Below are 27590 nucleotides of genomic sequence, written 5' to 3'. Positions count from 1 at the left end.
CACATCTCCTTCCCATCTAAGATGAATGAACGCCAAAATAATATTGGCATAATAGTATTTGTTTTATACTATATCCTAAACCATACTCAGAAGGCTTGTAGTTCATGTCACACAAATCAGAAGCCACCACTGCATTGATTATGTAATGTTTCCTGTTCCTGTAGTTATTACAGTTTGCAATGAGGGCTCCCTGTCACATGCAGTTGTTCAGGTTGAACTCACTCACTCACCAAAAATACTCAGATGCCCTTTCTCCTTTTCTCGCATTACACACCCTTTAAATGGGACCCTCTTCTCTGTCCCAGACCACTCACACAACGCTTCTTGCTCAGTCCCAAATTAGATGCCTCTCCTGCAGGGACTTTTTTGGGAGTGGGGGGTGGTGGAGGGGTTTGGCAGATAGGAGGTGTGTGTGTGTGTGTGTCTGTGCAGAAGGGGATCAGAGAATGGAAATCGGAAGACACGCATTACATTCGAGGCAAGTCACTGTGAGATCCTTAATCTGCCAGGCTGACGCTGAGCGCGCGGCTTGCGCTTGTCAAGTCTGCTCAGAGCAAAAGCGCACCGCAGTGATGGCAAACATCTCTCGAGCGTGTAGTTTCAGACTGGATATTCCTCAAAAACTTGCTTTTAAATACTCTGGGAAGTAGAAAAGTGAATATATGAACAAGGATTATACAGTATGAACACTGTGCAATATAATGTATTTGTTGAGTATATTGTACATGTTATACAAAGTAAATCAACTGAATTCAATTCCGTTTTATGTATGAGGCCCTTTTGCAAAGTGCTGTTCGTCACTACATGTAGATCAGCACCTGACCCCAACTGTGCCCTTTGCTGTGACCTTTTCAGGCTGAGCCGGACCGGTGGCCCGTGGGCATGAAGTCCAGCCTGAAGCAGTGGCGGCGCCTGGCGCTGTGGCTCATGCTGGCCTGGGTGCTGCTCTTCCTGGCACTCTTCTCCTACTTCATGGACTCGCACGTGGAGGAGCCGCGCGCCGCCTCTGCCCTGCACGGCCACGCCGAGAGCCGGCGCCTGGCCTCCGTCGTCAGCAACCACCAGCGCGCCATCATGGGCTCCCCACACCTCGAGCGCCAGCCCCAGGCTCCGGCTGTCCCGAGGGCCACCTCGTCGGCCGCGAGAGTCTCCCTCGCCACCACCACCACCGCCGCCGCCGCTGCTGCTGATGATAATGCCTCCATGGAGCAGAGGCCAGGCCCCAGTCTGGAGCCAGGCGAGCCCAGCCAGGAGGAGCTGAGCCAGGAGGCCGTCTACTCCCCGGACCCACAGAGCCTGGCCGCGTGGTCGGCGTTCGGCACCCAGGACGTGGCCTCCAGGTCGGACGGCACGGGGGCGATGCGCAGCAGGGAGAACCGCATCCCCGAGGAGGAGGAGGAGGACGAGCAGCAGCGGCGACTGCAAGAGGAGGAACTGGCCGCAGCAGGGGAGGCTGGCGGAGAGGAGGTGGAAGAGGAGGAAGAGGAGGCGGAGGTGGTGGGGTCGAGGAGGAGGAGGAGAACCACGGCGGCCCCAGCCCACGCCGCCGGTCGCTGGGAGAACTCGGACGACCTGGAGGAGTACTACTTCTCCAAGTCCAAGTCGGTGGTGCAGCGCCTGTGGCAGGGCCGCGTGTCCGCCGGCATGCTCAGCCCACGCCTGCAGAAGGCCATGAAAGACTACCTGGGCGCCAACAAGCACCGCGTGGCCTACAGTGGCCCGCGGCAGGCACAGCGCAGTGCCAAGCAGCTCCTGTGCCAACTCAAGCGACACGTGCGCGTGCAAACGCTCGACGGCTCCGAGCCGCCCTTCTCCAGCCTGGGCTGGCGCTCGCTGGTGCCCGGCCGCTCCCTGGAGCGCCTGTACGGCTCGGGCTTCGGCTCCTGTGCCGTGGTCACCTCCGCCGGGGCCATCCTCCACTCAGGCCTGGGCAAAGAGATCGGTGAGTCATGAGCAAATCTCCCAGCATGCTGTGTGTGTGTGACCTGACATGGAGTGCATATCCTGCTTACTGAACTGGTTGGGCTGGTTGTTTGTTGATTTGGCTTGTTAAATGACACTGTAATCTGAGATCATCATCCTCCTCCACAGGCAGCTATGTGAAAGGTGGAACAAATGTGGCTCAACATTCTAGTTTGATCCCTTAGAGTGGTACACTACCACTGGCGTTGCTTTAGGTCACCAAAGTGGTGATGGGCCGCTCACCATTCAAACCCCCAAACATTTTTCGCAAAAAAAAAAATAATTAAAAAAAAAAAAAAATCCTATGACAAAAGTGTTTTGTTTTGGAAAATCAACAAAATAACACCCATGGTAATTAAATAACTGCTTGAGAGACCCCACATTCGATTCTGTGCAATACAATTGCCATCCCTCTGCTAAAGCCAGAGGACTTGTTAGTTGGAGAGGCTGGTTTTCAAAGTGAGGGCACAAAGCAGGAAGGAGAGACAGATGAGCAGGAGAGAGAGACAGATGAGCAGGAAGGAGAGACAGACATGCAGGAAGTAGAGACAGACGAGCAGGAAGGAGAGACAGACGAGCAGGAAGGAGAGACAGACGAGCAGGAAGAAGAGACAGACGAGCAGGAAGGAGAGACAGACGAGCAGGAAGGAGAGACAGACGAGCAGGAAGGAGTGACAGACGAGCAGGAAGGAGTGACAGACGAGCAGGAAGGAGAGACAGACGAGCAGGAAGGAGAGACAAACGAGCAGGAAGGAGAGACAAACGAGCAGGAAGGAGAGACAGATGAAGTTCCCCAGAGTGGGGCTGAGGGTGACACACAGACAGAGGACACATGTGCATTCACAAGCACTAGACCATCAGGATTGTGATGGGGAAACAAATATGTGCCTTCTTGTAAATACAGTTCATATGGTGCGAACATGTAGAAGTCCGTAGTCTTATGATTGAGATGAATCAAATTCGCCCTCAAGTCATTGATCTATCAGTGTAGATATCCCATTGGTGTTTCTTAATTATGCATACTCAGGCATATGTGTAGTTGTAGGCTGTAACTTTGAGTAGACCTATTGGTTATGCAAGAAATAGTCTATGGCTTCAAAACGACCTAGCTAGGACCTGGCTTCTGCCTGGCCCCTCTACCAAAACAACCGGCCCCGGCCTGGCTCCCCTGGGACAGTTGCTCTAGAGCTGCCCCTGTCCTCCTCTCAGAAAAATGAGACATTTTTCAGTGATGCCTTCTGCCTTCACCACTAGTGATGCTGATGTGTTTGAAAGGGAATCTTTGATGGGGAATGCAGGGATTCAAAACGTAGCTTTTTTACTTTTGACATTTTACAGGTAGACGTGTGTAAACATGTACCCATGTGTGGATGCAAATACTTCATGAAAACAGGTTTTGCATGTGACAAGGCTGTGACCATGACAAAGGCATCATTGTACTTCAGCCATGCCTTTTTATTGTGTCAACACAACGGCAATGGAAAAAGTCGGCGGTTTCCATTCTGCTTACTGAGATTTTGTGCAGGCAAGATTACAGAATCTCCTCGGGCAATCTGGCACCCAGCTCCATCAAGCTACTCCGACAATGCCAGCACTATTTTGTTGTTGCCATGGGAACACCCGTTGCCCAGTGTCGTTGAATAGGTCGAACTGTGTTTAGGGTCGTGAGAGCTCGATGCCCCCCCTTTTTTTGAAAGCATTAAAAGTATCAGCCTAAAGTGGTGACAAAAAAAAAAAAAACAATACAAATGATACCCAAATAGTGCCAAAGTGGATGGGCATTACAGTGGGTTATCAGATGGTTTTTCACATTTGCCCAGGCTTAGCCGTTTGCGCCGGGGTCAGATACTCATAGGACCGGCCTGCCAGTCCTATGCTGCTCATCAGTTTATTCTTTACACTCCCTTGTTTTTGCCAAAACACAGATGGACGGGGGAGAAAACCCCAGTGGCGTGGTGCAATGATTTCGAGTGGTTTGGTCGCTCCGTGTTGCTGAAGCGCTGCATTGATTGCCTGGCGTGGCTGAAGTGGCGTTTTAATCAGTGCTTTAGTTGTTTTGTGCCGCTGAAAAAGGGGCGCTTAGCTGATCACATCCACACCATTGATCCACCAGAGTCGGTGTGTCATAATGGTAATCAATTGCCCTTGTTTGTTGTGGAGCGTTGCTTGCCGATGTACAAACTAGGGCTGAACGATTTGGGAAAATAATCTAATTGCGATTTTCCCCCAAAATATTGCGATTGCGATTTAATGCGATTTTTTTATTTTATCCTAATTTTTTCCCCAACAAATCGTAATGAATGATTTAAATATGACCAACACAATATTAGATACATTTAGTGTAAAATATTATTTCCCACAATTTACATTTTTATTTAACTGCTCATTACAGAATCAAGAACAACAAATCGGTGGCTTTGCCACTGTGCATTTAAGTAATTTAAACAAAGTCATTGTAAGAATAAACACAAGGCATGCACTTTTTAAACACTGTGTGCAAAATGTACCATCTTAAGAAAAAGAAAAAAATATTCCTTTTTTTTTTTTAGACCACGTTTTTAATCGCCAACGTTGCGGTTAGAAAATCGCGTTCTATCATATCGCGATTAAATCGCAAATGCAATTAATCGTTCAGCCCTAGTACAAACTCACAACATTAGCTCTGTGTTAGGTAGACTGTCATGCATGTGATGCAGGGGACACGCCACTGGTTTTGTGTGCGTTTTGGTTATTGCAGGTGCTTGATATGTACATTAGGTGCTTGATTTGCCTACCGTGTGGGAGTAACACACGCACTCAGAGTAGGCCCAACTGCAAAAAGGGACAACGCGAAAGAAAAACAGGAAAGGGGAGCGGGTCTGAGGAGGAGAGGTCGTTCATGCCACGTCGCTAATGAAGTTTATCCCCCAGCGAGTCTGCGTCCGCCACAGCCGGTAGTCCCGGGGAACCAGCTGCTATTTGCACCCGCCGGCGACCAGACGGCACGTTACAGATGGGTGAAGTGTGCATCAGCGTGAAATAGTGTGTTAACACTCATCTTTTGTGTGAAAGAAAGACCTGCACACTGCATCATCTGCCAGAAATTCAGTTTCGGTAAAGGCATTAGCATACCTCACAGTAACAATTTAGAATGGAGTGATGGCCAGTTTCTTGGCGTGACGTGTAAATATGCACTGAAAATGTATTGTATTGTTTGTGCTATGATATATAGCTATTTCAAGAAAGATAAGAATCATTCATCTTTTCCCCCAAAAAATATTGACCGCATACGTTGCATCATGGAGATATGTATCTAGACTGGGGAAGAGTGGTAACTTTGCCCTCTTGTTCATCTCGCTGGAAGTTGGCCCTGGCATCCTGGGAAACCTGCACCCCTGTAATCACGCGATCGTTTCTAAAGCACTTAAAAGAAATTTAAATAAAAATATCTGAAGCCTATGACCGATGAAGATGCATGTTGATTACAAACTGAAGTGGATTGTTTCATACATGGTAATGGGGGCGTATGGCAACAGCATTATTGCTGTATTTCTTGACACCGATAGCAAGGGTTTATGTGCCTTATAATACGCACCTCCATGCAACAGTGGGGGTGCAAGAGGAAGAAATAGTGAAGAAAGTAACCTTAGTCAGGTGTCCTGTAAATATTTGGAGAGGCAGCTTAGCAAACATTCTTTATTTATCGCGCTCTCTCTCTCTCTCTCTCTCTCTCTCTCTCTCTCTCTCTCTCTCTCTCTCTGCATGTACTGTGAGTTTCTCTCGTGGAATAATTCATCAATAGCCCTTCCCTGGTGACTGAAATAAGCTTAACCTCATAATAGATTGAGCACTGCATGCTAAATCAAATTAGAAGCTGTAATTGAAATGATATTTCCATTAAGGCATTTTAATGTTGCATAATCTTTAGTGTTTGATGATTATTTACAGTAAGCCTGTACGCTTGTTGTATTTTTCCTCTTCTCTATGAATTCCAATGCTTTCTATGCGCTAGATGGCTAGTTAACAAGATAATGTGCCATACAATACGCACATTGCTTTTATGTGATAATCTGAAGATGAGTTTGGTTTTAAACTGCCTGTTCTCATAGCATGCCTCACAATGCTCACACATCTGTTTATTAATGAGAGTCCTGTTGGTGCCTTTAGAATCACGTTCAAAATCTCCTGCATAGTCTTTTGTCTCCCCCCTCTGGTGACTTATTGGAATTGCAGTTTTACTGAAGCTTGGTTGAGAGTGGGAGGGTACATGCTGAAACTTACAATTGGGGTTTACAAGTGTGGATAATTTAGTTGGTATTATGTCCAACGATAAGGACATTTAAAGAGGAGGATGGTATGTAGGGTGTTCCTTCATGTACGTTAAAGAAGTATTTAGGGATTAAGCAACCTCAATAGATTTCTCTCAGCTTGTGAAAGCATTCAGTGACAAGTGGACCAGGACCTTTTACAACTATGAAATGTTGACCTAGTTACCTAGAATGTGTTTCACCAGCCTCTCTGCTCCAAGAAAACAAACCACATCACGATTCAATATAAGACATGGTTCTAATAGTGTAGCAGACCCTAGGTCAGGGGTCCATGAAACCAAAGGTTCATGTTAGGTCATTCCCCATTACATTGTAATGTATTGCATATTTGTACCAAATGAACATTAACATTAACATTAATTGTGCTATACATACCTGCAAACTCAGAAGGGCTGAAAAAGCTGACAAACCAAAACCTTGTAGGGGGGTCTGGGGGCATCCCCCCATCATTCTTTTTATTTTTTTTATTTTAACCTGTAAATGAAACAGTCTGGTATACTCCAAGAAGAAAATAAAGGGAAAAGACAACATTTGTTTCAGGTAAAAAAAAGACACAATTATTAACATATCATACTAATTTAATATAATCTATTTAGGACATACACAGGAAGATGTTAAAATCTCTGTGCCGTAGGTAGGGGATGGCCAATCAACAAACATCGAGTAGAAGGCTAATACACATGATGGCAGGCGCCAAGAGTGACCTCGGATGTTTCGATAGATGGAAATACTCCCATTATTTTCTATTGGTATCCTTGAAAGAGAAAAATATAACAGTTACGTGTAAGCTGCGGTCAAGAGGACATAGCACTTTATTAGCTGTTTAAGAAGTGTCTCCTCAAGGGTTGTTTTATTCATTTAGTGCCCTTTCCCTCTGTAATTGAACACATTGTGCTGCAGGGAATCAGCCTCTGCTCCAGTGAGTGGGAAAGGCAGTGGAGTGTAGATCTGTAGGGGATTCACCGGGGTAATGGCTCTATTTGGTCCAGTGCTCAGGTTCATTGAAAAGGTCCTGCAATCTCCCCAAAGACTGAGGACAAAAACACTAGCAAACTGTTCATCACTTTCACCCCAACTGTTGTTTAAATTAGTTGAGGTTTTTATTTATTTATTTATTTTTAAATGGGTCCAAGCTCATAGGCCATTCTGGGTATCAGGGTTGACCAACTGATTTCAGTCACTTTAACTCTTTAGCTGAAAGCCAAACTGATACTAAAACCAGAACTTAAGAACCTGTGACATTGCAGTCATAACTGATCAAACTATGAAAGAGACATGGCCTCACCTATTTTAGGGGGGAGAAATGGTCAAGTAATTGCTCAAGTATTGACTTTAGTGAAGAATTAGTTTGTCTATTTTGAGGGTGCAGAAACATGATGGATGATGATCTTGGAAGGCCGGCATTGGAGACTCTTACAATGTCAAAGACAACATTTCTTCAGCGAGGGGGAAAAAGATGGCCATTTGATAACTGCCAATAAACAAGCAATGAGATCTCTGTGATTTATCGCTCCTCTTCAGAAGCATCTTTCACCTCCATCACATTGCATGACCTGCGGGATGTGTACTGATCGATCCAGCTGAACAAGAGCGGTCATGCCGATGAGTCATGTTGAAGTAGAGTGTGTGCGTGCCATGTTTGTGTGTGTGTGTTAGTGTAGACTGAGTGAACTGTGCAAGGATGTGTCACAGACACCTGTGTTCAACCCTTAATGTTATAGCCCAACTTTATCACTAGAGGGCAGTATTTCTGTTCCAAACAGCAGCCATTGGCCGCATTTGTATCCATTATTATATGGGTTAACATTACCTGGCGATGTGTGTATTGTGTTTGAATGATTTATTCTAGCCCTTGAGGCTTTCAGGCTGGTGCAAGGACAGGGCGGTGAGACCGAGAGAATTCCACACGGAGGATGGTTTACCTGGAAATAGTTGCGTACCTTGGCTTTTAATTGCTCATTCCCTTCGACAACAGACTATTACTGAGGTGTCAGATGATGCATGATTGAAGGGGCACGTGCTTAACTGTCTTTGGTTTTCATGCAAGGTGTCATCTGCACTGTATTTACAATCACAGGAAGTCATAGCCAATGGATTCCATTGCATTACCACAGTCATCTTAGTTTGTGTTTATGTTATTTTGATCAGACACTATCCTTTTCAGAGGATGTCCCTGCGCTTCACTACATTACATTTTGAATATGGTGTGGTAGTAATATGGTTTTAATTATTTGAAGTTCAGTAGACATTTTTCATGAGATTACCCGGCGTTCATATAGCCTGATGGTAAGTCCTCAGTATGTACTCAAGTGCCAATTAGTATGGAGTTCTGCTACTCCTACATTGGAGGCTCCAGTTTCCCCCCTCTGTAAAATCGGAATATATAATATATATAAGCACACACACACACACACACACACACACACACACACCATTGCATATAGAGACATTGCTACTGGTCTCCTAAGCTCTCTGCATGGGAAGGCGATGGGGATCATGCACCATCCAAGAATAAATCTCTTGATTGGGCAGCCGCTGATCCATCTGGCGTGTCTGAGCATCTAACGCCTCCCTGTGTTTGCCAGGCTTGGGGTTCCATGCGAAAGGCAAAAAAAGATGATGCTGGGTTTTGGGTGCCGTTCAAATGACCCGATGTGTGTGAGCTGCCTGTAGTGTGTGGATTCATGGAACTCAGCCAGTCTCCTCTCTGTCTCTCTGCCTGCCTCTCTCTCTCTCTGCCTGCCTCTCTCTCTCTCTGCCTGCCTCTCTCTATCTCTCTCTCTCTGCCTGCCTCTCTCTCTCTCTCTGCTAGGCCTCTCCACACCAATGTTCCACACCGTTGATTCTCTGCTAGAGCCGAGACTTTGTCGCGATAAGCCGCACTCGTGTCAAGGCTACGGCATGCAGATTGAAATGAAAGTGGGCTGGTGCTCATCCGTATATCTCGGCACCGCTCTTGGCTGGTTCACGTCGGCTCTGCCTCTCCAGTTTAATCTGCTGGTGAGATTCTTGTCATGTACTGCTGATGTATGGACCAGTACCGTTGCCAATACCTGGAGTGCATCGGTACACTGACCATGTAGCCTCCTCCCCAGGGCCTCAATCTCACAGCCTCACAGAGTGAGTAGTCACATCCCCCCACGTCTCTTGAGAATGAGGAGCATGGCGTGCTGATCCTCACACTTCACAGATATTGCCTGAAGCTCTTCAGACGTGGTTGCCATGACTGCTTATGATGGGACTGCTTCAGCCCTGGCAGCAAGTGGTGCCTTCTACAAAATGAGTTTGTTAATTCACAGGACAGCGTGAGGTGGTCCTTGAACCTTGGTATGCCCCTCCTGATGTGCAGTGCCCTTGCTGTAGACTTTTATTTACGGTTGTACCTTTCTGAATTGGCCCGAAGGGCAAGCCGAGCTCTCAAGAAGGCAGTAGAGCTGTGTGTGATTATGTAGATGGTGAGTGGGTTTAGAGTGGGAGAGTCGGCCTCCCTGAAGTTCAACCCTGAAGTTGTTGTGGTGTAAATCGACAGGAAATGTTTCCGATGGTGTGAAGATAAAAGCTGCAATGGAAAATTATGAAGCGGCCTTCAGGGATGTGTTTGTGGAGTGTATTTTGCATTGAAGATCGGCCAGTGAATACCATTCTTTCCGTTCCATTGATGACATATGGGGTGTTTGGACCAAGACCTCTGATCGAGGCCTCAAACTCTGCTTCACAGACTTGATCTACAATCTTGCATTCTGTCGTTCTCCTTTGCAGATTCCCATGATGCCGTTCTGCGGTTTAACGCTGCCCCCTCAGAAGGCTACGAGCGAGACGTGGGGAACAAAACCACTATACGAATCATCAATTCACAGGTAGGGTTGTGTGTGTGTGTGTGTGTGTGTGTGTGTGTGTGTGTGTGTGTGTGTGTGTGTGTGTCCTTTCGGTGTTGTTTTTGAATGGGAACATGTGTTGCACCAATTGTGCAGCTCCTCAGCCATGCAGAAGCACAGCACACAAAAAGTGTACCGTAATGGAAGTGTACCATTATGAAAGTACCATGGTGTTCCGTGAAGAGGTGTACGTATGTGTGTATGCGTGCGTTATGACTTTTTATCTGATACAGTTGTTTGAAATCGTCTGGTATTGGACCTTATCTATCTGCTTACCGAATGAAGGTAGGATAGCGCTGTAACATGTAATAGGAATGAATGGCTACCAGACTCTCGGAATCATTAGGCAACCAGAAATGGCCTACAGTAGCAGTAGTAGGGGGGCTTATATATCTTACTTGTGCAATAACACAGGATACAAGAGGGATCTTGACACCTTATATAAAAAGCAGACGGGGGATATTGGCACCAGTCTGTCGTGGTTGTATTCACATAACCAAAAATGAATACCAATACCTCACATTATAGCACAGTCCTAGTTTTATTACTGAGCCAATCTGGTACAAAATATCTCTGCAAGTAGGGGTTTGCAAAAATATCATTTGATCGACTAATTGCTTTTTCAAATTCTTCCGAATCGATCGTGACCGTGGCTAAGTGAAGCTTTGGTGTGTTGATGACTGATCAGCAAATACGTCCCAGCCTGGAGGGCTTATGTGAGAGGAGAGAGATTTTCTCCCATGATCCTCTGGTCTACTGGCAGGAGCGATGCGCTGTATATCCGCACCTTCATACGATGGCGAAAAAGTGTTCCGTGTGAATTATTTTTGTTCATGGCTGGGGAGGTCATTTGTAACAAAAGGATCTGACTCATCCTCAAAACAGCAGAACAAGTATCTTTTAATAAAACCTTGACGTATGCGGTGCTGGTAGTAGAATGGTGAGCAGTGATGCCATTCAAGCTGTTGATCCGGTTTTGATTCCCGGTCGGTGCAGCACGCCTTTCTAAGATGTTTTGGACAAAAGCATCTGCTAAATACAGATAACAAATGTGATACATTGTTCCATAATTTTCCCTCATTGATCTTCATTTTCTATGAGTGTAATTAGCTACATTCACACACACTTCAATCCACTGTAGATGAATCATGTTCCAAAAATCAAGCACATTAAAGGGTCCTATACTTCTTAGGCTACGGATTACACTCAAACCCACTAAACCCATGTGCTTATTTATCCCAACAAACATCTTCCTAAATGCCATATCTTACACATGAAACTGAAATACTAAGCAATTGAAATAGTCTCCCAGATGTTCATAAACACAACACAACAGAAAAAACATAGACACACAGTTCATTGCAGTCCCAACTTGCTGTCTGACAATCTGAAGGCTTTTGTTTCTTTGTGTGATGTATGGGGATTTCTCGGAAATACGTATGTATTGATCTTATGTATTGATCATATGTATTCAAAGCCAGGCATAACCCACCAGAACACTAAGTACTTTAGAATTTGTCAAGGCTGGTCTGAGTTGTAGCCAGTAGGTGTCACCACGGAGATGTCGGATTGTTTCAGCCTTTTATACAATTTCCGGCACAACTGCTTCGAACGTTTCAGTGTATCACAAAGCCTCATTTTTCCCACCACTAGGTAGTAGCCAGAGTAATCCCTCCATTTCCCGTGGGGTCGGATTTACCTTAAATGAGAATATCCGGCTTACTGAGTTCATGTGGTCTGGCAAGTGAAATGATGGAGGCTAGTAGCAGCAACTGCTAGGTTACAGCAGTTGCAACCTGCAGAACACAAAGTACTAAGTGGATGATAGTGTGGTATCTCGAGATATTGGTATTCATTACATGGTCTCTCAGCCAATTCGGGGTGTAAGGCTGGAACTAACTGTGGTGCAGATCATTATTATTACAGTCATTATTATCAGCCCATGACCACATATCGCTTGCTGGTACCTGTCCAGGAGTCATTTGCACAGTGTCTTCTCAACTCAGCCATGGTGTGAATCATACCAAGTCTTTCGCAGGATTTGCAGTGGGGGGGGGGGGGGGATTTGACGCCTCCGTGTAATGCAATCTCATCAAGTTTCCTTCATAACCACTGCAGAAACCAGACTGAAGGACTAACCTTGGCTTTCTGTGTAGGAACCATAAGATAGAGCTGGGCTTTGTGTTATTGTGTGACTCCAACACATAGATTTGTGTGTGCATGCGTGTGAGCATCAGTAAAATAGTTTTGTGGACTGGATCCGCCTTCATCATGCTTTAATATCATGATATATATGTGTGTGTCTCGCCTCAGAAGATAGAGTTTCATAGAGCTTGGCTTCATATTATTGTGCGACTCCAAGAGAATTCATAGACTTGTGTGTGTTTTGTGTGTGTCTGTGTACATGTGTGTGAGCGTCAGTGAAATTGTATGTTTGTAGACTGATATTTATCATGCCACCATTCCTCGGATCCTTTTGATATATATGTGTGTGCTTCTCCTCCACAGATCCTTGCCAACCCCAAGCATCACTTTAACAGCAGCTCGCTGTACAAGAATGTCACGCTGGTGGCTTGGGACCCCGCCCCATATGCAGTCAATCTACACAAGGTATACATGCGAAATTATCCAACAACATGCTAACAAACACCAGACAAATATTAGACTGTATGTATGTTGCAATGATCATTCTGATGAACATTTAACTAACCTAAAAGCATTTTCTTTGCAAACCATCTTGGAATGATTTCATTTGTACATAATGATCACTATTGGATCTTGCCTTTTTTCGTCTCCACACAGACATGCACATGTACACAAATACATTCGAAGAAATCATCAGTTATTTCCCCATGCCGTCATTACGGTTGCCTAAATGCAATCTTTTATTTTGTACTGAAATATTTTACACCAATCACCGATTGAAATTAGAATTGTCAAAGAGGAGGCTAAACGGTAGGCTGTGTCTGTGTTACCACACGGACACAGAGCGCATCTCTCTGTCGATATTTACATCTTTTAGTTACTCAAAGAAATGTTCTAAAGGGGATGTCAAGGAAACGGACAAGGATCTTGTTAAAAAGTAATTTTTCATTCATGAGTCACATAGTCCATTGTCAGTCACGATCATCAATGTTCCTGCTCCAGTCTGCTCCATAGGGTAAATACAACTGAGAGTGAGCTTTTTTCCCCCAAAAGCAACCGGGGGCTTAGCTCCCATAATTTCTTTCAAAGGGAAATTTATTGAAACTGCTGAGGAGCTTCATGTTGGCTAGCAAGCCATTCATAAACTGGATACAAATAGCTCGCTAAGTCAGGGTTAGTGGGCAATATATCAGAATCAAGAGCTTGGGCAAGTTCTCCCCGATTTGATACGATTTTAACATAAATTAAAAATAATCCACATCTCTCCTTTGACAAACAACATCTTATTGAGCTTCAACCTGTCTCCTTGTTGTCTGCGAGGGAAATCCTAATTTATTCCAAAAGAAACAATGATCTTTGCCTGGAAATGAGATGTGATGCTAGATTAGGATGAATTTCCTCTTTTATTTTATTACTCATGAAGCAAAACAGAGTAATAGAAGAAACCTCTATAAGAAACCTACTCTTAGGTACAGAAGCAGTGAGTGGAGATTGTGTATGCACTGAAATTGCCTCTGAAATTGTGTATGCACCTTGTGTGTGTACCTCTTCTCTTCCATCTGGTCTGTAATGAAGAGTCCAATACTATTGTGATGGAGCACAGAGAGATGGTCTCATGGTCATGACACAATAACATGTCGAGCCTCAGTGAAAATGTATGTAGAATTTAAATAAGATGTCGAAAAGCGGGCATTTCCTTGCGTTTCAAAACACATTGCACCATGTGAGCGTTGCCGGGTACTGTCAGTTCTACCAGAAACCTTAAAGCATAATGCTACAACACAACAAATGAATCGATACAGCTTGTGTCATTTTTTCTTTGTCCATTTCAGTCAGTCGTAAGAACTCAGTAGACCATTTTAGCTTGCCACTGAAGCAGCTGCATCCAATGCATTGTCTTTTGACGTTGACAGTGCATTTAACTTGTGTGCCAGTGAATGAACAGGCCGAATAATTTGTAGTTATGCGTGTTCTTAGCCTTAACTACCAGCTAGGAGAACTGAGAATGGTCTTTGAGAGGGGTCTTTGTCACCATCTATTTTCTCACTGGACTGTCATTTATGTGTCTTTCTTGCATGAGGCCTTTCTTTTAGCTTCTGATTGCAACCTGTTCTGATCCCTAAAGTTGACGGGGTTTGTGAGCTTAACACAATGACATAATATAGCATCACCGTCTGACAGCTTAGAATCAGTCAGTTGCGTTTCTTTACTCTTTTTGTGTCTATTGATGTTAACAGATTCACAGAAGAAACCCAATAAGTCATAGAAATGTACGTATCTATTCAAGTACCTTGAATTCAGTGTCCCCACTATACCACTGAATGGAACTGAGGGAATCAGGGTAGAGAGAGAGACTGGGGGAATGAAATGAGTGGCAATGCTACTGCAGCTTCATCCACCTAGTTTATTTTCCCCTCTCTGCTTTTGATTTCTTTTATGCTTTAGCATTTCCCCCCTCACCAATTTGATGTTTTGTCTCAGATAAGGAGCCATGATTTTTCCCCCTTGCCTGGTCGGTGGCACTCCCCACACGACATTGTTCCATTAACCTCCGCCTTGTGTTGATGGAGTGTCTCGGCGGTGACGCTGGCTCTGTTTTTAGCCCGCCGACCCCTGGTATGGTGGATGGCGCAATTCCATCTTTTTTTCCCCTTTATCTTTCTTCTCTCAGGGTTTTGGTCACAATGTTTGCTTCTATTTTATTTTCTAGTTCTATTTGGGTTCTGAAATTTGGGTTCTGAGCTGCTAAAAAAGCGAAGGGTTGACCTGAACACTGTCGGAACGACATTAGTGGTTTTTCTCTCTCATGCTCTTTGTGCAATGTTATTCTTTGCTCATTTATTTTGTTCTTGGGCTAATGTTTGACATTCACAAACTAAAGAGAGAGAATTATGTTTTTCCCCGAGTGGAAGAGTAAACATGCATATGAGTATAGCCGGAGCAGAAGAGTCAGAGCTCTGTATTAGGAGAGGGCTCTGGTTTGAGCCTCAGACTCAACGATTCAACAAAATGCCTTGAAGCTTTTTCACCATCTAACTATCTGAGCTAGACAACGATTTCTCACAGTCTTTTCGCTCTGCGTATGTGTGGGGAGACACACACTTAAGGTCAGCCAGAGGGGGTGTTCAAACAGGTTCGCCTGTTTGCTTCTCTGAAGGCAAACATCAAGGGCTTGGGAGCCAGTGAAGTACAGCAGAATGAAAAGAAGTGTGATACGCACATTTAATAGTTGATTAAGGACATGGACCCACCACTGAGTTCTGAATCATCCAAGTGATGAGAGCTTGATCAGCTAGAGCATTGCAGAGGTCCTGTCCAGGTCCATGTCTGTTTGAAGGCAGATACAAATACATTATATAAAAGTGTTCACTTGATGTCCTGACATGGATGAATGTCATCCAGTGAGTAAGTTAGAAGTCGTTTGAAGCACACTGGTACTTGGACATCCATAACGTGTTCACAAGGGGTTTCCTCCACTAAGGACCCCAACAGAAAAAACATGCAAAATAACAGAACACATATCCATCCCTGACCAAAGATGGACAGTTCACTTCACTTGGTCCCCGGGCGCTACAAGCTGCCCACTGCTCCTGGGGGGTCCTTGAGGAAGGACGGTCCAGGATGGGAAAAAGCAGAAAATAAATTCACCGTGACCTCAGGCCTACCTGTGTGTGTGTGTGTGTGTCCTGTGTCGCCTCCATATATGCACGTGTGTGTTCCAGTGTGTCGTGTGTGCCATTAAAAACCTGACAAAGATCTTAATTATAAAAAACAAAGGTCTTAATTATAACGCAGGTTCAGGTAGTAAGGATAGGTTGATGTATTAATCACATTCACTAAGAGTTTAATAGATCTGTTGCAGTCTAGTACTTTTATAACAGAAATGGAAGGTAAACATGCATGGTGACGAAGAACATGGGAACCCCTGGATTCTCCTTGCAGATAGAGACAATATGCAACAAGTTGCCACTTTTTTAAGTATGTTTTTATAGGCAACTACAAAGGTATCCTCTTAAAATAAATGTTCATGGTGTACGGTTATGTGAAGGACCGATAAACACAGGCTATGGACTGTGGAGTTCGGTGGTCTGGGTCGGACCAACCGCAAAAGTGTAAAAAAAAGCTTTCACAGCACCAGCTATATCAGTTAGCCTTTTATCAGTGCTGACTGTGCTGTTGTTGATGTTTGTAGGGTTTGTAGGCCTTTTCAGTAGTTGCATTGCTAGTTTTCAAAACTATTGCTGTTTTAAATGAGTAACCGTATCATTTTCTTTTTAGAAAGCTTGAACAAGTATCACGCTGACATAATTACATACACAGGCAAATTTTCATAAACATATTTGCTGTAAGGATGGTCTAATTCAAATTGTGTACAAATGTGTGTATGTGAGTGTAACCATGAATATCACATAACCAGATGCATTTAGATGTATCATAGCTGTGAGCATGATAATGATTCTATTCCACCTGCATCTGTTCCACAGTGGTATATGAGCCCAGACTACAACCTGTTCTCGCCGTACGTGGAGCACCGGAAACGCTTCCCCGCACAGCCCTTCTACATCCTGCATCCCCGCTTCATCTGGCAGCTGTGGGATGTGATCCAAGGCAACACCCTGGAGAACATCCAGCCCAACCCTCCCTCCTCCGGCTTCATCGGTGAGACCTCTACGCACTCATTCACACGTTGTCTGCCTGTGTGTGTGTGTAATCATGTAATCATCAGGGAGGAAGAAACTGTTAAAGCCTGTGAGGGATGAGAAGAGGAAGAGAGAGGGGAGGAGGGGGGGGGGGGGTGGATCAATGGAGGTTTGCCTCCTTCTCAGTGTTTTTTCTCTATGGCTGTGCATCTCTCTGATAATTTGATAGTAACCCTAGTGATGCGTTCATCAAACCAACTCACTTGACATTTAACCTCACACTTTCCTCACTTCCTGTCTCTCGCACTCCCCTTACCTTTCACATGCAGCTGTTTGACATTTAGAAGAGCCTAATATTAACTTGCTGTACTCTGATCTTTCCAAATATTGCAAATACTGTGCTGCCACAGTCCTCAGATAATCACAGTGACTGCTGCAACAAACTAAAATCATTTTTTAAACCGAGATGAAAACAACAGGCTCCTTTAATTAATCCGGCCGGTGAAATGATCTTTTCGCCCTACAAGCAGTGTGTTAGTGTCCCACCTCCGTGCTTGGTGTTCAAATAATCATCTGTTCATCCTTTTTGAGGGGACAAATACATCATTTGTATAATCACATAATTTCGATGCAATTGATGAGTGGCATTAATATGTGAACACCTGCCATTTCTATGCGTCTTTGGGTGATCCGATCACAAGTGGACAGCTCTACGCACAGGCATGCATGCAGTAGGGATGCAGCGCTACAGTTGGCCCACGGTTCTGTGTTTGATAGATAGATAGATAGATGGATACTTTATTTATCCTGAGTACAATTTTAGTTTGTCATGGTTTTTGGGCCACGGTAACGGCGCAGTTACTATTTATTTTGCCTATAGACAAATTCTATTCAGAAAAATGGCAGCATGACTGTTTCTGTCTCTACTACAGTGAGGAAGGTTTCACTTGCTCTGGAGATCCAACTAGGGAGAGCCAGATAGGGTGTCTGTGTCAATTAGTTTCAGTTTCTCTCTGTGATGTTTCATAGAGCTTTGCTGCTGAAATGTGTGAGGGGAGGGGAGGGGAATTTGTAACGCGGTTCTTTTTTTCCCCCATGAGGTGACAAAACCACGAGTCAGTAACCACCAAATAGGGCTGCAAATCTTATTAAAATATTCCCACTGCTTTCATTACTACCTCTGCCAAGGAGGTTATGCTTTCGGGGGCAGTTTGTTAGTTTGTCATTTTGGAGCGGATTCGACTCACGGCACGTCTCCGCAAATTTAGCTAAAATGTTGCGAGATGCATTTGATGTTGAAGTTGACATTGCATTTGGTCCTGAGATAATTTTGTGTTTAGTCCTTTGTCCTTGGCCACATTGAAGGACCGCCTATTCAACTGAAATTCTCTGCGTAGGCAGAAGTCCGTACATGAACCAATGGCGTTATACTGAATATTCTTTCCCTTTCATTTTTATTTATTTAATTTTGAAAGGTTCGCATAGATGTATTATAAGTAAATTTTTTTTCTTCTTCGTTTAATTACCGGCAGGCTAGGCACAGGAAGTGCACTGCTGCCTCCCACTTGTTAAATACAACAATGCATTTGGTCTTTCTTAACGGAAATTATTCGTGTTTATACGGGGGGATAAAGCGGGGGACTGAGATACGTTCACAAGTGGTCACTCGTGTGGGCGTATTCTAATGCCAGGTATGATCTGACGTTCATAGACGTTCACTTGCCAGACAGAGCCTGTGCTGTAAACTAGATGCTTTGTGTATGGGGTGGATTTGTTCACATGACAACATAATTGTGTAGCTAATGGAAGGCCAAACATATTGGTGTCCTGACCACATACACCAGAGGAAATAAAGCACTCTGTGTTCTGGAGTGCCAGGGTTGTGGACTGTTGGGTCCTTCTTTTGTATGTGTGTCTGTATGTGTGTCTTTTCATGTACATAATCAAATGTTTTTATCCTCATGTCACAGCAAAGCCTGTGGTTAGTTCTTAATGGGGACAGAAGATGCTGTCATCTCACAATTATCTGCACTTTAAAGACTGTTATTTGGTGCTGACATTTTCTGTTTCTGTTTGTGTGTGTGTGTGCGTGCGTGCGTGCGTGCGTGCGTGCGTGCGTGCGTGCGTCTGTGTCTGTGTCTGTGTCTGTGTTTGGACATGGAATGTTAAATAAGGGGAAGTCATTCTGCCCTGTGCTGATTTTCTCTACATTTCCCCTTGAGCTTGATAATCAGTGTATGTGGCTTTGTGAGAGAGAGACAGACAGACAGGCAGACAGACAAGACAGGGAGACAGAGATATGCAGACCTGATTTGTTGGGCACCCAGAAAACCATGTGATTTTGCCCATGACCCACCTGACTGGCTCCACTCCTCAACGACCTTGTGTGATTGTGTGTGTCTTTATATGTCCGTCACTGACTGTTAAGCATTAAAAACACACCACAACAGAAAATGTACAATGTACACATTGACTCAGCAACTGAAGCCTTTTTGTCCTGTTTGGCATTGTTCTTTATACAGGTTTTGCAATAGGACATGGAGCAAGGAAAGAGTGTGTTCGTTACAGCGAACACTGACATTTCCTGACGAGTCACAATTTTTCTTCCTTTCTTTTCTTTTCTTCTGACAGAACCAAAGCATTTCCAGTATCTAAAACTAAAAGTCAGCTCAACTTATTGCACTTGTTTCAAATCAGGAACAATCTCATCTTCACAGTAAAGAACAACATAGAGCGTTTGATACAACGTATTACTCCACAGAGCAAGCAGGAGGAACAGAGAGAAAAATCAAGCATTGACAAACTGGCATAGGAACAATACATACAAGAGTGTGCTTGCCTGATAAAGAGAAAACATAAGACTCGTGAAGAAAGTCGGCTGGTATGCACACCGGAAGCCAACACATTAGCACACATTGGGAAAAGATACATGACAAGTGGTTTGTCAACAGATTACGCCCATAAAAAGCAAAGATGCATACACACAGACATACGGACACACATACTCTCTCTCATACACACTCACCGGCACAAAATCACACACATACCAGGGTTTCCGCTAGGATTTGTTTCTTGCCAGTCCAGTGTCTGATTTTGCCAGATTTTGCCAGACAAATTTGAAACTTACCAGCAGATGTTTGAAAAACTCAAATATAATGTAGCTTATATAATGTACACCTAGGCTGACAAACGAATGACAGCGTCCTCAAATCTGCTACCAGGATGTAATTTCGGTGGTCCTTTTCGTGTGAAAAAGTGTGTGTTTAAAAGCTATATAAGACCACAGAAATGCATTGTTTACTGCTGGTAACTAGGTCATTGTGAAACTTTATTTCTTACAACTTTCCTACAACTACTCAAGATTATTGTCAAAGCAGTGGCGCTATGAGACGGGTTAAATCCTATAAATCGTTTATTTGTCAGCAAAACGTGGTTTGGGAAATAAGATCTGCCCCTGTGAAGTGAATCAAGGCCTACTTAGCACTGCTGCCATTTACCGTCATGTGCGTTAAATCAAACAAACCCAGAGAAGACTTTGGCCGCTGATGTTTTCTATAGATTACGCCTTCCTCATATATATACATTTATAAAACAATTTGATTAGCTAATCGCCATCATGTGTCTGACAATCAAAATCACATTTTCTCTTCATTGCCACTGAGGACGTGGTGAAGGCTTTGGAGGGCGGAGCTCATACTGAAGCCTCACAAAGAATGAAACGTGACACTGAGTATGAAGCGGTCGCATTTCACATTACAGTAATCAATAACTCAATAACATATAGGCTACAACAAGATACGCTTTAAACGTAGTTAAAACACAAATGTTCTGTATAAAAATATGCTGTTGTTTTGTATGAGCATTATAACTATTTTGACCTGCAAGTTTTTAATTTATCGTTTATTTGTCAATTTTATCAGGCAAAAAAAAACGGTAATTACCGACTAACGGAAACACTGACACGAGCATGCATTGCATTGCTAGAGCTTCTATTTTGTAATCTCCAAAAAAAATTACACGCCGTAAACACACACACTGCAAATAGACATGAGAAAGACTTGTCTTTTGGATGACATCTCACATACACAAAAACATGCTACTCTTCATTCTCCTCGAATCCCACGACCCCTTCATCTTGGCACCATGTGGGTCGCGATCAACAGTTGAAGGGCCCCTCAACGGAGCAGGTGGATGCCAGTGATGAAGCATGGTGATGGTTGCGCATAGTTCCAGCAGCAGCTTGTATTATTGGAATACCACCACCAATTAGCCCATCACCACCAAATCACTACCCTCAATCTTCAAGTTGTTTGGTTTGGAGATGACTGTACAATGAGCCACCTTAGTTATGAGAGCTGTCATGGAATGCTGCATGAGTGCTTCTGGTACTTCAGACGGGAATTCATAGGCCTTTTTGTACAGTTGTACAGTCTTGTAGCGCTATTCAACACTCAACAGCACCACCCTTATGACACGAGTGCAACGACTTTCAGGAAGTGACATTGGGCGGGTTGCTCCGGTCCGTTATCGGAGTGCTGAAGCCGTGAATGGGCAGGCTGGAGGAAACCTGCGGAATGGAGAGCTGTGGCGCCGTCTTGCTGTACATACGGCGGTTGAGGTGGATGGCCGTGGTCTTGGAGGGCATGGACGAGAGGCCGTTTTCCATCTGTGTTCGTTTGCAGCCAATCAGGATAAGAAAACACCTTTTGAACTAGAGAGGAGAGAGAGGAAGAGGAAGTGAGGGGTGGTACGGAAACAAAGAGTGGGATGATAGGGGTGGGGTGGGGTGGAAAAACAGTGAAGAACAAGAACGCCGCAGATCCGAAACCACAGAGAGAGAACAGATGGAGAGAACACGAGTTAAGTTGAAAGTATGGGGATAAAATGGAGAGGGAGGGAGAAGAAAGGAGGAAGGAACGGGGATGAAGAGAGTCAACAGGAAATAAAGTAATTGGTTTACACAACACATGTGGGATTCTTTCAACTCTCTGGTCTGTATGGGGGAATATCAATAGAGCTGTTTATTTTGCTCTCCTGCCGACTCAGACAATTAAGAATGGAGAACTTTGAATACTTATAAGATGCCAAATCTGTTGTCTTCTTATTATAGTCTGGTGTGGGGGTAGTTGAAGACAGCCCAACCAAATATTAGGACTATGGGTTGCCTTGATCTCTCAGACTTGTGTCACAGGGGACCAGAAGAAGGCATGTGAATCAGGGTCGTCTTGATCCCTTTATCACTACATCCATCTGTCTTTGTGTGCTCAGGCTCAAGAGTGGTTTGGGTGTGATTTTCCTCCGAAATCTCATCTGTGCACAGTTGCTGCTCTCGATTACTTCCTTTCACTGCCTTGCCAGCCTCCGTCAAAACCCTTCTAACAAATCATGCTGCTGTGTGGGTGTGGGTGAATGGGCAGTATTTGTATAGTTCATCCGAAAGAACACAATGTGTCAGGGCCCACATCCACCAGACTGTCACAGAGACTAGACAGCAATTAAATGGTGTCTTGTCAGATTCAATGGCGGTGATGTCAATGTTCTTACTAGTTCCGGATTATTCATGTTAGTGTCAAGATCTTGACATTCATGGGATTTGTCAGCCTTTTCAATTACAATTCTGCAATAATTCCATAACCATTGAAAAATGGCTTTATTGAATTGTGTATAACTATGAAGGCTAACAACATCAACCTTGCGTTTGTCTGAATCGAAGTGTCAGTGTATAAAAGGGTACGTATGATTGCTGAGAACTAAGTCTGTGTTTGTTTGTTTGTTTGTTTGTAATGCAGGCATCCTCGTGATGATGGCGCTGTGTGAGGAGGTCCATGTGTATGAGTACATCCCATCGGTGCGCCAGACGGACCTGTGCCACTACCACGAGCGCTACTTCGATGCCGCCTGCACGCTCGGCGCCTACCACCCACTGCTCTACGAGAAGATGCTGGTGCAGCGCATCAACACCGGCCCCGCACGCGACCTCAGGACAAAGGGCAAGGTCACACTCCCCGGATTCAGCACCGTCCAGTGTGACCCCTGAACTCTTTGGCTTTGTATGCTTCCTGGTCAAATCTTTCTTTTTTTAATTTTTTTTTTTTTTAAACGCCATCCCTCTCTGCCAGACACAAGGAATAGAGAGATGTTTTAAATGAGGTGCAATACCCGACCACAAGAAGTGGAGGGACTCTTCGAGACAGAGATTAGGCTAATGACAGGGACTATGACATCCGCTGACTTGAAAGGCAGAGAGAAATGGAATGGTCTGCTTCCACATGAAGGACGTAGGTAGTAATTTTTTCCTTACTGGTTACATCTACTGAACTGATCAGGGAAGGGGAAGTGAAACTTTCATTTTAGGTTAGCAATAGAGTTGTGGTTAAGCAAGTGTTTTGTTCCTTAATTTGGTGTTTTGCTGTTGTGTCTGTGTCCTGTGAGATTGAACGGATTAAGGGTTTGTGATGACCAAAGGCAGCATACCACAGCTGATAAGTCTGATATTGTTGCTCAGACCTGTCCTCAAATAGAGTCTGGTTACCACGGTGTGCCAGGGATGGGCATTTGTGGTATTTCAAACTGAATGTCTCAGCAACACACACACACACACACACACACACTACACAATGCTTTGAGCAAAAAATATGGAACTTGCCAGAGGCCTCCTAACAAAGTCTTACATAAGACTGCAGCCTGATACATTTCATCTTTTGTTGTACCTGCCACATAGGCTGTGTCTTTTAAAATACATGCACAATCTCCATGTCTGATAGCTCACTGACTTGCAGAAGGGTCAGAGTGAATTATGGCCGCCTTGGTTTGAAAGTGCAGCTGGCCATCTTCCAGCTGGTTAAGATAGCGCTTTGTGTGAATTGTAGTCTAGTCAATTTAGAGAGACACATATGTGTGTGTGAGAGCAAGGGTGAAACGTCTCGAGACTTTGGTGACCACAACCCTGTCCTAAAAATCAATCAAGACAGGTTCCTCTGTTGACTTAAAACAAGGTTTTGTGAACTTTGCTAATATGTTATGAAGGCTCACAAGCAATTGTATGTCTTGTTATATTGAAAATTGCAATTGGAACGATAGGATTCTCTTTCACTGAATGTCCTCCATGAGTGATGTAAATATTTTTAAAAAATAGTGTAAAGCTTAAGTCTACCCATCCACCTGAAGTGTTATCAGTGTACTGTGAAGTGTCTGCCTCTGAGGAAAGCTGTATTTGTTTGTAGGTGTTTGGAGATAGGAGGGGGGGATCAAGTGGATTTTTTTTGTATTGCAGATGTATATAACAGTTCTTGTAAGCCTTCACTCAGGTGTACAAATCACAGCACAGCTCAACCTTGATTATGACGTGCCAGATGTTTTCTTCCCCCTTTTCCTCACAATCACCCCTTTTTGAAAAAAGAAGAGGTGGGGCTGACAATAAAAACAGTAGAGAAATCTTCAGCCTTCCTATGTGCCCTGGCCGAACCAGTGCCTGTGCCACATGGCGTTTTCCACCTGAGGTTGGATCAGGTGTGTTCAGTGAGAAGGCACCGACACCAGCTTTACTAATGTAGTTATGTTTTTGGTTTGTTTGTTTGTTTTTTTAAAAATGAGACACGTTTTACATTACAATACAATGGTCATGTGCACTTCAGTGAAATTTTGTTTTGATTGAATGAAATGATTGAAACGGTTTGGAGCTGCTGCGTGACACCTAAACCTCCGCTGCTATGCAGCTACCGCTGAGAGGGGACACGCCAGAGGGGACACGCAAGAGGGGTTGATGTCGAAATTGGTGTCCCGTGAAAACAATGCAAAGTCATTACAGAAAGTCCTGTATATCACTTACTGACATTTTCGTAGACTGCTAATTGTAACTTAGTAGCAAATACCTGTAACCGCATACATAGGCTTTTTATACAAATTTCAGCAATGATCACCTTACAGAACCCAGTCATTAACTCAGATTTAGGAAGTTTAGCATAAGTGAAAGTTCAGATAAGAGATCTCTTAAAGATGTACTCCAAACTGTTTTGTAGGTAATACAAATTTGGATGTGTGTTTTGAGACTTAAGAAGTTACCAATTAAATTGCTGGGTTTTTTTTCTCCCATTAATGTTAATAGCATTGTTGTGATGGATAAAACAACGTTTTGTAAGAAAAGAAGGAAAAAAAAGAAGAAAAGAAAAAAATGAAATTCATTGAATTCATAATCATAGTATAATGCAGAGAGCATGCAATTGTTAGGAAGGGGGTTTAAAGTAACTTCTCGATCAGTGTTCTTGCTGTGTGGAAACATAATCTTATTGTAGAAGTACTTTCACATGACAAACCTTAAAGTGGCCAGACAAGGCATAGAATCCACATCACGGCTTCCACAGAACCATTACCCAACTAGGGTAGCACTGTGCCTTACAGTGCCTCATGCGTTTTATTATCAGCTGTGTCTTCACACTGGGTCCTGGGTCTAATTTTTTTCTATCTGTTTGCCACATTCGGACTCAACTGACACCGGGTAAACTGCTGTTGGGTTTGCCGCATTTTCAAAACCGATTGTAGCACAGGACAGCTACGAGACTTCATCAAACCAGGATGCATTGCACTAGATCGGATAACAGTTGATCCTCCGAATCTCCTTGGAGATTTCCCTTTCTGGACAGGACAAGGGATGTAGCTCCAGACATACAGCCAGAAACACACTTTATCAAACCCAATGCCTCTAGGCAGAGCGATGGCGATGAAATCCTGATACTGTGCCAAATCGATTATTTTGATCAGCTGTTTTGTTTTGCAGTGAATAAGGTGCTGTGATACTGTAGTGGCTTGGGCCAACTGCCAGCTGTGGAACACTTGTGAGCTCATGAAGAGGTGACACGTGGAAGGTCACTGCCCATGTTGGCCATTGTATCTACATCTTATGTACAGGTCTCTCTGTCTCTCTCTCTCACACTGTCTTTCTCTCTCTCTCTCTCAGCACCACTTAGCCTTTGAAAATTATTTTCCTTAAAGTTTCTTTAAACTTCCTTAAACTTTCTTTTCCTGAGCTTACATGTTGATGAAACAAATACAAGGCAGTCCACACTGTAAAGCCATGGCATCTTCTGTTGATGTTGTTGTTTTGTTTGATTGATGAACTTCTCTTTTGTTAGACTTGAATCAGTTTGTAATTAATCATTTTCAGGGCTTTGATTTTTCTTCGTTCCTGATGATGTTTGTGTATTTGTTTGTTGTTTTATATTATGTAAATAAAGGGATTGCACATTGAAAAGCAGGCTCCTTAATTATTTACTGTCCGTCCTCGAGAATAGTCACCATAACCATGTTTTAGGCACCATGTCTGTGAACAATTATGCAATCTGTTATAATGTTCTTAAATGTGCTACAGGAAGGTGTAAGATTTTTTTTTTTTGTAATATCCTATCCCGTGACTATTAAAAAAAAGTCTAAATCCAAGCCTAATGACTAATTGTTAAGTGGGTCCTATATTGATAGTACAAAAACTCACTATTCTTAAGTCACGAGGACCAAGCTATATTTTCGTTTGTTGGGTGATGGCAAAGTACTGGACACTAAAGCGGGAGAGTTTGTGCAATGAATGGGTGATTCTGTGTGAAGAGTTTGATGTTCATGAGTTTATGAAAGCTGAATTTAGCTTTTTTTCCATGGCACTATAGACCTTACCCCTAAGGCCTCTGAAAATTCATCTGTAATCATTTATTCAGTCATTTTCAATTTGCTCCAACAGGTTGACAATAATCATGACCATTTCTGATATTAAAATGCATGATTAGACACAGTTACAGAATTGGCTGTCTCTCTGGTTTTCTCAATGGCATATTTTATTCAGACTACATGCACGCCATTAGGCAGACCAGATGTCACCTTTCTCATATCTACACCTAGGGAGAGCTTTAGAGAGGCAATAATCAAATCTCCCTAATTGCCCTGAGTGCATCACATTTGCATCATTCATACTCCATGTGGCCCAGTAATTGCAGTTGAAAAGTGTGTCCACACTCTTGTTGGTGTTGTGGCAAGATGAATTAGGAGAGAATGTGGGAAGATAGATGGAGAGAATGTGGGAGGATACAGGGGGAGAATGTGCAGGCCCCTGTAGGCCTGACAGGATGCACCGCAGCCATAACCTCCACCCTCCCCTACGTACTGTGGGGCCACTCTGACCAGGTTTTTAGGTCTGACAGAGGGACACTTCTCGACTGCTTGGCCTTTCCAACAACCCTCTCAACAGAAAATCCCAGTGAGATTTGAGTTGAGCAATACGTGCTGTGTCCTCTCGCCTCACTCTAAGTGTTTTCTATTGCTTCATCCACGGGGTGTAAGCCTCAGAAGTGTGATGATGCCCCAATTAAGACTTTTTAATGTGTATTATGCTTGTTATGATCTTTATTTTGTTATATTATTATATCAAAGGGATTAAAACGATACCCTTGTTGCTGACTGTTGTTAATCCACTCAAAACATGTCACTTATACAGAATATATACTTATAACATCAGTTTCCTCTACCAAAATCCACTCCTCACTCATCTAGCAATTTATTGTACATTGTGCAACTTGAAAGTTTCCTGTTCATGATTGGCAAAGCATCCATATTACTACTACTACTACTACTACTACTACTACTACTACTACTATTACTACTACTACCTCTAATTTCTCTGT

The 27590-nt window shown here is 43.7% G+C and overlaps 2 protein-coding genes across 2 annotated transcripts in view; one reads left to right on the top strand and one right to left on the bottom strand.

Annotated features, from left to right (window-relative positions):
- The window catches only part of st6gal2a (ST6 beta-galactosamide alpha-2,6-sialyltranferase 2a), a 46037-nt gene extending 19861 nt beyond the window's left edge, over window positions 1-26176 (top strand). The window contains exons 3-7 of the mRNA XM_031584848.1: window positions 856-1942; window positions 10029-10126; window positions 12653-12754; window positions 16774-16948; window positions 22719-26176. Coding sequence (XP_031440708.1) covers window positions 883-1942; window positions 10029-10126; window positions 12653-12754; window positions 16774-16948; window positions 22719-22966 — 1683 coding nt within the window. The 5' untranslated portion in view covers window positions 856-882 and the 3' untranslated portion in view covers window positions 22967-26176. The remainder of the gene's footprint in view (window positions 1-855; window positions 1943-10028; window positions 10127-12652; window positions 12755-16773; window positions 16949-22718) is intronic.
- Window positions 18427-27590, bottom strand: part of tmtops2b (teleost multiple tissue opsin 2b) — a 35639-nt gene continuing 26475 nt past the window's right edge. The window contains exon 4 of the mRNA XM_031584852.2: window positions 18427-21640. Within this exon, the coding sequence (XP_031440712.1) occupies window positions 21419-21640 (222 nt within the window). The 3' untranslated portion in view covers window positions 18427-21418. The remainder of the gene's footprint in view (window positions 21641-27590) is intronic.

The sequence above is a fragment of the Clupea harengus genome, chromosome 2, assembly GCF_900700415.2.
Source record: "Clupea harengus chromosome 2, Ch_v2.0.2, whole genome shotgun sequence".
Lineage (NCBI taxonomy): Eukaryota > Metazoa > Chordata > Actinopteri > Clupeiformes > Clupeidae > Clupea > Clupea harengus.
Note: the sequence above shows the minus strand (reverse complement) of the source record. Positions and strands in the feature narration are given on the sequence as shown.